Source organism: Austrofundulus limnaeus, unplaced genomic scaffold (assembly GCF_001266775.1).
Source record: "Austrofundulus limnaeus strain Quisiro unplaced genomic scaffold, Austrofundulus_limnaeus-1.0 Scaffold1376, whole genome shotgun sequence".
Classification (NCBI taxonomy): domain Eukaryota; kingdom Metazoa; phylum Chordata; class Actinopteri; order Cyprinodontiformes; family Rivulidae; genus Austrofundulus; species Austrofundulus limnaeus.
The window spans coordinates 37,523-47,672 of NW_013953778.1; the positions used below are offsets into that span (position 1 = coordinate 37,523).

General features: G+C 37.3%; 1 protein-coding gene across 1 annotated transcript; it reads left to right on the forward strand.

Annotated features, from left to right (window-relative positions):
* Nucleotides 1–867: 867 nt before the first annotated feature.
* On the forward strand, nt 868–6,554 carry LOC106535174 (low-density lipoprotein receptor; the record flags this gene model as incomplete). The annotated part of the gene is given in 10 exon segments (XM_014032114.1): nt 868–1,039; nt 1,124–1,351; nt 1,446–1,564; nt 1,712–1,851; nt 1,956–2,097; nt 3,174–3,317; nt 3,492–3,776; nt 3,897–3,977; nt 4,076–4,239; nt 5,647–6,554. Coding segments are annotated over 10 exon segments (1,532 nt in total), but the record flags the coding sequence as incomplete, so codon positions are not given.
* Between the last annotated feature and the right edge of the window lie 3,596 nt (nt 6,555–10,150).

The following is a 10,150-nucleotide window of genomic DNA, read 5'->3' on the forward strand; positions in this document are numbered from 1 at the left end:
TTCTCCTTTGCAAAGTGAATCTATAAATCTTACTGGTCTCTGTTGTCATTGATTAATGTTCGGCCGGGGTTGYTGTTGTTTCTCTGAGTTCCTAGGTTAAAAAAACCGAACAATGTTTTTACTGTTCTTTTCTGCTTGCTTGTTTGTGTAAAACACTTTGAGTTGCCTTATGCTGTAGCTGTCTTGCCTTATTTTACAACTACTGACAACAGTTACAACAATAACTGAGCTCTACAAGGTATTTCCCGCATAGAAACAGCATTTAAACATGTCATCTAATGAAAAGTACTACATGTATGACTGACTAAATGTGACATAAAAAATACAGAAATACTATTAAAAGTAAAGTTAAGAGTGTTTTACTCACTGTTGTGGTGAGTAGCCGCCATCTTGAATTTTAAACTGGGGGTAGTCAGAGTTGGACCACTTTCTGAGTGGGAATTACCACTTTTAAATTTACCACTCATATGTTGGAAATTCCCACTTCCCATTGGAAACAGTATAGCTGTGTAATGTTTTAACTGAGGCTCTGGTGCTTTATGACTCGGTGGTTTTGTGCCTTTGTGGTTTGGTGGACTTCCTTTTTGGAGTTTGCAGCATTTCTTGCAGTTGTTTTTGTGATTGCAGCATTTTTTTGTGTGTTTTTCTGTTGAATTTGTTTTTTGTTTGTGAGTTTTCATTCATGTGTTTACAATGTGTTTTGCCATTTGCTGCAATTTTGCACCTGTCGTAAGTGTCACATCAAATTTCAGTACATAATAATTTTTGGATGTCTTGCTTCAGTTTTTCACTAAGATAAAAAAACTTACAGCAAATCTATTTAGAATATTTATAAACATGTCAAACCTTTTCACTGTATTTTTGAAGGTACAATAGCTTACCTTTTCTTCACAAACCGTCATGAAGTCAGGAAGATGACTTTGGACAAAAGTGAATACACAAGAGTAATTCCTCGTCTGAAAAACGTGGTTGCTCTCGACATGAACATGGCCACCAAAGAGATCTTCTGGTCCGACATATCCCAGAAAAAAATCTATAGGTAAAGTTAAGAATGGAGTTTAGAATGAAGTTAAAATACCTTGTTGTTCTTCTTGTTTGATAATTGTTTTAACCTTCGATCCAGAACTTTGATGGACTTGGCTGAGGATGCCTCTCATCATCACGTAGTAATAGATAATGACATTGATGCTCCTGAAGGAATCGCATTTGATTGGATTCATGGTCACCTGTACTGGACTGACAGCATCCGTAGGACTATCTCTGYTGTAACCGCTGATGGTAGTCGCCGCAAAACTCTCTTCCACCAAAACCTGTCGAAGCCCCGCGCTGTTGTGGTCGACCCTCACAGCAAGTAAGCTAACGGCAGAGGTTTTCTTTACGTTTGTACAATCCACATGGGTCAGTGCATTGAGGGGTTTTAATTTACATTATTTTAAACCCAACAGCTTCATGTATTGGACTGACTGGGGAAACCCAGCAAAGATTGAGAAGGGAGGTCTTAATGGAGTGGATCGTACCGCTCTGGTCATTGACAACATTGTGTGGCCTAATGGCATCACATTAGGTAAATACAATCATTTATGACCTTCTGCTTTTACCTTGTTTTATTTGTGTGTGCACACTTACTAATGGTGACTCTGGTCTAATTATTCCCCCACCCAACTTCCTACTCTCCCAACCTTCATTACAACCCCATTTACCTCCTCTCCAGACATACTAAGCCAGCGGCTGTACTGGGTGGACTCCAAGCTGCACACGCTCTCCAGTATTGATGTTCAGGGTGATAGTCGCCATACACTCATCATTGACGAGCACCAGTTGGCCCACCCACTGGGCCTAACTGTATTCGAGGTATACATGAACCTAAAACTTCTCAAATCAACTTTTCTTTCTTCAACATTTAAAATGTTCAAGCTTTGATGGTTTTTTTGTTTGTTTTTGTTTGTTTTTCTCAGGAAAGAGTGTTCTGGACCGATGTTAGTAACAATGCCATCCTCAGCGCTAACAGGCTGACTGGTGAGGACGTTGCACCGGTGGCAGAGCACCTGTCATCACCAGAGGACATCATTCTGTACCATAATCTCAAACAACCTGCTGGTAAGAGAGTTATACCACTAAATATTATATTATTGCTCTCTAAAATACTCATTAAATTAAAATTTATATAAGTATTTACCATCAATGACAGCAAAGTATTTTTCTTTGACACCGAGGCATTAGAAGAGTGTATCTATCAGCTTTTTTGTTTTTTCTTTATTCTTCACTTCTCTGTTCATGATAGATTCTGTCTAACAGTTTCTCAATTTAAAACCAATATTACTGTTACCTTGATTATGGATGCTTTTGTGATGAAAGAGGTGTGAAAGCTGAATAAAAACTAAACTGTAATTGCAGTTTTTACCAAGTACAAATAATAGGAACAAGTTTTCAGTTTAATAGTCTATGATGGATGTTGGTTACGTTGATTCTTTGCCTGTTTTTACTTTTGACACTTTGGTCACTTTCAACTCAAATTTTTATGTGTACAAAGAACAAAAAGGAGCCACCTGCCACAAACTGTTTGCTATCTGTTATGGAGTCTCTTTTTACCTGATATTACAACTGTGGTTAGAATTTGGTTAGGGTTGTGGCTACGATCACTGTGTAGGGGCAACAAATTAAAAATAAATAAATAGAAATTAAGATAAAATGAAAGAATGATCCAAAGTTATAGCAAACACTATTTTAGTGTTAAAAGAGTATAGGGTGGTTAGGATTACTAGGTAAGACACAAAGGTACAAAAGTGGTTACAAATGAGCATTTTTTTGAATAAAGACACAGTACAACATTGTGGCAAAGGTAACCCAAGCAGTTCATGTTTCAAGAAAAATTGTGAACCTTCCCGCTAAGCATATAATGTGTTTCAGGGATAATACACTATTAGCAATAATTACAACTTCCAAGATAATAAGTGATTAGGTACCAGAATAAAGTTCTTTAAAAACAATGGTGCTTATAAACCTTACATCAGCTAATAATTAGCCCTAAGTTTTTTCTTAATAGCTTATCTGTTGACTGCAAATACACTTGTATCTATTTATAAAATACATTTTTTCTAAACCATGAGAATGTTTCCAACAACTTCATCATTTTAAAAAGGCTGCACTAAAGCAGTGTTCTCTTTCTGTTGCAGGACGAGATTGGTGCCAGGTGTCCAACAGCAGCTGTGAATTCATGTGCCTACCTGCCCCTCAAGTAGGCCGTCGTCCCCCAAAATATACCTGTGTCTGTCCAGATAACATGATGCTAGCCAGTGATATGAGGACGTGTGTACCTGGTGGGTGAACATCCCTGGACAAAATATTAATTTTAAGTAGGATATTGTAAAATTATGTCAATTTATTATTCAAATGAAGTAGAAAACAGGTAAAGAATATAAACAGATGGGTGGATGATAGAGCTAATTTTAAACCTACTCACATTTCCTTTTCTGTTTTCTGTATTTCACCAGCTGTACCAACCACTGCTGTTCCCATAGAGCCTGAAACCTCATCTACTCGTCCTCCTCATCAGTCACCGGTACCACCCAGAACCACACCAAAGACCACATTAGGGCCACAGGTCTATACCACTACTGCAGTGCCTTCTGTAATCACAAGCACCACCAAAAAGCCATTGTGGCCCACCACCAGGCCTCGTGTTAAGACCACCACACCTTTACCAAAGAAGACATTGCCTCAGCCGGAGAAGCCTAAAGTTGTGCAGACTGTCACAAATGCTCCAGACACCTCTCAAAGCAAGTTGGCAGTGTTAATTCTGAAAATTTCCTATTGTTTTGGTTTCACTGACTGTTGAGTAGACACTCGTGCTAGTTGTAAGCATCATAAACTTACATCTTTCTTATTTTTCCTTCCAGGTGTTCCACCTGCAGTAGCTGCAGTCATACCGACAACTGCCTCCACCACACCAATAGCGCTTTACCTCGTCTTACCTCTGGGTACAAGGCTTTTAGGATCTGCTGTTACTTAGGTTCCTATTTCTATGCATAACAGGTAGTAACCTTGACTCATCTCTATTTGAATCTCTGTTTAATAGCAATTGTTTGCCTGGCTGCTGTTGGTGGTGTGCTGCTCTGGAGGAACTACAGGTTGCAGAATACCAACACAATTCACTTTCATAACCCTGTTTATCAGAAAACCACTGAAGACCAGGTGCACATTTGGAAGAGGCAAAGCTTTGATGGTTATGCATATCCTAAAGTAAGTCTAAATTATTATTTCTAAGATATTTTGTGCTAATTTTCTTTTATTGTACTGTATATTGAAGAAAAAATTGGTATTTTTTCATCATAAGCGTTTGCACTGTTAAAATGAATGTTAAGCACCCAGAAGGAATGGTACAGTTTGGACATGATTTGATCCATTCACACCAGTGCCAAGAATGTGGACGATTGGATTTGCAAAGAACTGGTACTTGATGGAGTTTGGTATGGGTCATATTGTGGGTTTACATGAGGTCAGGTGGTGTCATCTAGGGCATACAGATCTTTCACTGGCTCAATGCTGGAACTACCACGTTTGAGGTCATTCAGCCATCAGTACTTAATGTTAATATTACTCACAATGCTAACATTTCAGCTAGCATTATACTCTCAGGCTCCCCAGGAGCAGAGGAGCCAAAGACTGTGGGAAACAGCTGCCAACTAGTGGTAGGAAGCTAAATTACATCATGAGAATGAACTGCTGACATGAATGCTGACCAAAAACTCTTGGTATACCTGCTTGTTCAGTTTGCTCTGTTAAGCTCAATCTGTATGCTCATCTCCTAAAATAGATACAAAGTTTTGCACCTCTCTCCAGGAGGAGTTTGCAAGTTCCGCCTTGGCTCATTCAATCCACGTTCGGCAATCTGTTGACGTCAAAATCATTTGCGTGCAATACTCTGTTTGATCTGTCTGGAACCACCACTGAGGTGGATCCAAAAGTGTATTTGGAAGTGGAAATGGAGAAACATTTGGCTGACACCGAATTAATGAGAACCACTTAAAGGCACACGTGTAGAAAAGGGGCTGTAGACTGATGAGTGGAGTTGTACTGATTATGGTAATGACTTTTGGTTCTGCAATGCTGTGGATGGTTTTTATGGTGGTGTCAAACCAGCCTTAATCCTGGCATCATGGTCTGGTCGAGCCCCATGGTCTGATTTCAGGTCACCTCTGGTAGTGATGCAAGGAACCCTGACAGCACAGCACTACATCAGTGACATCCTAGGTCTGAAGGTCAATCAGGTCAATGCTTGGGTGTTGCTTGTCAGGTCTCTGGATCTGGTTGTGTGGGATCAACTCAGATCTCAGCTCTAGTTTTGTTCTGATCTACTGAACCTTGAGGTCCAATTCCAACATCTCTTTGCTTCAGGAGAGGATACAACAGCTTTTTACACTGAATCATTGTTTGTATCCAGGCCTGAGGAGGGGTTATACCCTACTGACATGGGACCAGCCATGTACCTGAACTGCCAGCTCTTAACCATTTGATTTGATATTGTAATCATTGTGATACATGAGCTTTCAACACCTGCAGTTTACTTTTACCACTTTGTCTTGGTGCTTACATCATTTGTTAGTAAATATACTTTATCCTAAAGTTTGTTATTTTCTGTCTTATCAGAGACAAATTGTGAGTTTGGATGAAGAGGCAGACAACCCAACCTTCTCTGAAAACTGAAAAATGTTGGGCGGAGTAGGAAAATAAGCAGCTGCCTTTGAAGTCTTTCAGCATTTTTACCTCACACAGCACAAAGATGTGGCAGGTGACGCTTCTGTCTGCCAACTCTGAACCACTCTATCCTCACAAACCACTGCTCTATGGCAGAAACAGCTTTCAGGGTTCTGATTGTATTTTTTTAGTACTTAAAATATACCAAACCACATCAGTCTATTTTTGTTACATTACGTTCAAACTATGATGGTAAAGTTAAGGAAAAGTGCCATAAAGCATTTAATGTTGCTTTGTTTTTTGGGTCATTGTAACAGTACATTCAGTGCAACTTCTAAGTTTTGGGTCTATTCCTCAAAGTTGTGTGAAGCCGACTGCAGAAACACATGTTGTAAATATCAGTCATGTTCAAAGTGATTAATGGAGTTTTATTGAATCTTGCACTATTTGTAATTAAATGCAGATAAGGAAAATATGTTGCCATACAGCAGAGAAGGGACTTTAGTTACTTTAACCATCTAGACTAGGAACTTTCTGTGGTGTTTTTGTTAATTTGCTAAAGGTAACATTAAGTTACCCCACAGATTTTCCTCTTTAAGTTTATATTACAGTAAGTTATTTATGTACGTACAAGTTCAACCACTGTGACCTCAGTATGTCCCATGTGAATGTGTGTCATTTTGATCTTTGCAAAAACAAAAACATCATTCAAAACGAGTCAAGTCATAGTCGACCTCAAACAAAGCAGCACGTTATGTGTTTGTGTCTTGATTATACTTGGAAACTTCATCCCAAGTATTTCCACATGGTCTCTCAGAGCACAGCTCTTGCAGAAGCCATTAAAGATCCAAGATTTGAAAGTATGTTTTTAAATGTGTTCTTTTTTCCAAGAACAGTCTTTAAAGTGCCTGTGACATCTAATTTATGTTATTAATATTATTGCATTTTTTGAAAGATAACACTAATAACATATTGCAAAAAAAAATCATGCTGCTGAGATGAACAGTTGTTGAGATGTTCCCATGTGAAGAAAAAGGAAGTGATGTCAAAGGGGAATGTCTGCGTGTGACCAGAGCATCGTTACAACAGCTGACAACAGACTGTAGAGAAGAATCGGATGTTTCTTTAGATTATTTTGAGTCACTATCAAAGAGAGATGAAGAAAAAAAATAAAGAGTTCAATTAATATTGTCTCAATAAACAAAGACCAGAAAATTTCCCCTTTGATGTCACTTCCTGTTTCACATTGGCTGAGTTGAGTTCAAAAGAAAATATGCCAGTTAGGTGACAAAATGGGTAAAAATCGCATGTATTATGCCAGGTTTATTAAATACAAAGATGTTTTCTTTGATTTTTTGTTTTTAAAGGATACACAGGCACTCAGGATGAATAGGTTTGCTGCAGTCATGTGTGACCAATGAGGGTGGGGTCTGTTGCTTCACGTTCTGTATATTTTTCTGTGCTCCCTGAGGACCACTTACTGTAGCCTTATGGCAGCATTCCTGTTAAAAGCGAGGCTTAAAAACACAGATTTCAGTAGCTGTTTATAATCGCTTATTCATGGACAGGTGTGTGTGTCTTAGATGATGTCTATATGTTCATGTTGGCGCTATTGCTCTCAGTGGATTCATGTCATGTTTTACATTAGAATGATCACAGGGCTGCATCCTGGTGACGTTACGGCTTTTCTGACATTTTGAAAATGAGTTTCTGTGTAAAGTTTTGAACTGTTAATAATCTTGTTGTAGATATGTTGTATATTTTTTAATGATCTCAGTTTGGAGAAATTCTGACAGCTATCTTTTGTTCTTTTACCGATTTATGGTTTCATGCCATAACCCCATATTCTTTATGAACTTTAGCTGTTTATAACTTTCTTAATGGTGTATTCGGGACAAAATAAAATGCATTTACTCAAGTTTTTAGCATAAAATAACACATATGGATTTTTTTTGAGCATGGAATGTTGTTCTAAGTGAACAAAACGTGCACACTGTTTTTTTTTTTTTTAATCAACCAGAAGAGGTCTGAGAATGGCTGGACCTCCCAGTGTTTTTATTTTTTATTTTTTTGTTTTGTTTTGTTTGTTTGTTTGTTTGTTTGTTTGTTTGTTTGTTTGTTTGTTTGTTTGTTTTTTTGGACTATCCATTTGCTCATCAGTCCAGTTAGACTTTGGTAATTATCTTGTGTAACTTTTACACACTTCAAAGTGGCTGAAATATCCCTTTAAGGAAACTTTGTTGCATTTGTTATTCAAAACTACTACAGCCAGGGAAATAACTGCTGCTGAAGTCTTTGTTATTGATTTAAGTGCAGTTTGTAAATATGATGTTTATGAATGTATAGACTGTTTTTCCTGTGTTTTTATGTTCCAAGCCCTTAAAGTTTGTCATGTAAATAAAGAAATGTTTCTATTTATTACAGAATATGTTGTCTCTGAAGTTTTTTTTTCTTTTCAGTCAGCGCTGAATAAACCTGCTTCTAACTTTGCTTTAAAGTGTCTTTGTCTGATTTTTATTGAATAGTTTTAAATAGTTGAATAGTTTTATTGAATGTTTTTTTTTTATTTTAAGTTAACTAAATCTGCTATTTTTTGCTAAAGGCTTCTTAGAATAAAACAAGCGGTTATGATTAAATTAATTTCATTTTCAATCATACCCTATAATATACTGCATCATGTTTTCAATGTTTTCTGTTTTCAAACTCTCGGGTTAACTTTATGTTTATATCTAAAGTTCACTGTTCAAACTTCTAGTTTAAACCTGTTGTACCAAGTTTTAATGCAATGTTTGGACTGATTTCTTCTTTGAACTCAAATGTTCCACTGAAACCTCACAGAGGTCCAGTAAAGTTCAGCTGCAGTACATGTTTTGTTATTTCTGTGGATTTCTGTGAATTCCTCCTCCTCCTCTCCCACTCGGCTCTGCTCCATGAGGCTCACAGTTCTCTTGTGCTGCTGTCGTGGACATATGGTTCCTGTATGCAGCAGAGCCGGTAACATGAGACAGGAAGAGGCTGGGTAATTTTTTTTAAATAGTTTCTGCTGCTCTTCTTTAGAAAGTGAGCACTTTCCAAGAAAAATTCCAGGTCAGAGTGAAAACATGATGACTTTTTTTTTCTGTTGAAGACTTCAAATGGTAAAAATGTCCAAACAGTGAATCTGTTTGTTTTCTTTTTTACTTTATCTGTGCATCTTTACCAAATCTTAACTATCAGTTATGATGTAAATATTTTTGAAGAAGCACTATTTTCCTTTTTAGGAATTAAGAATAAAATTAATATAACATTTTATAAATAGTCATCAAATACTCTATGAATGGGACATACCTTTATATTCTTGAACAGTTTGTGCTTTTTATGTTTTTCTTTAACAATTATACTTTAACTTTTTTCATAAAAGTAAAAAAAGGTTAAAATAAACAATAGTTGAAAAAGGGAAAATATTTCACATTAGCTCAAGCTCTGTGGCTGACTTAGTTCTGTTTTTGCTCTGATTGTTTTTTTATCTCTCACTGCTAAGCAAGAAATGGACAATACCATTTAACTATGTCTGTTAGCAAAATATCTCATGAACCACTGGATTGTTATTATTGAAAACGTCAGAAAGTAATCAATAAAGATACAATCAAATAACTTTAGGAATCAACTAAATTCAAGATGGCTGCCACAGCTTTTCAACCTTGGTAAACAAACATGTCTGCAACTCAGTCAGCTTAACAGATACAGAGCTGACATTTGGTGTGGTAGTAGCTGAGAGTTATCCCCGATACAAACTCTGATCACTAACTGGTTGTGTGAGATCTTTATTTAAAACTTTGACCTTAACCAGTGGAGTCAGCTTCATCTGTCACAAGTCACTAAACAGATTTTAATAAAACTTGTAAAAGGTATTTGAGGTATATGAGGTCATCATTACATTGTCATTGATGAGGCCTCTGTGTTCCAGTCGAGGAGTTGTTTCRTTCCTAAGTTAAAGTTTCAGCAATTCCTTATAAGGATTGGAAATGTGGGCATTCTGAGCTCACCCTTTAAAAACGTGTAAACATGTTTGTGTGTTTCAGCTAATTCCTTTACCATAGAAAGAATTGCAAGTATGTTAATTCTGCATTGTTAAGCTCGTCCCAGTGGGGACGTGGACTTTCTTTACATCAGGGTGTGGTCGAACGTTATAAAAAGGAGTGACCCCACAAGTTCGGAGGAGATCTTCACTTATCTGGCTCGAAGTCTCTTGATTTGGTACAGTCTCTGTTATTTTGAATAAACCCTCACTGTTCAAGAAAATCTTATGTCTACAGAGTCATTTCTTTAGTYATTCTATCACTGCTGAGACTTTGAAGACCCAGAAGAATGTTCATCATCATATGGTGCATTCACACCAAACGCGATTTCAGCATCAGGAGCAGCAGGTTTACATACAAAGTCTATGGTGGACGCGCTTCAAGCAACGTCGGGAAGT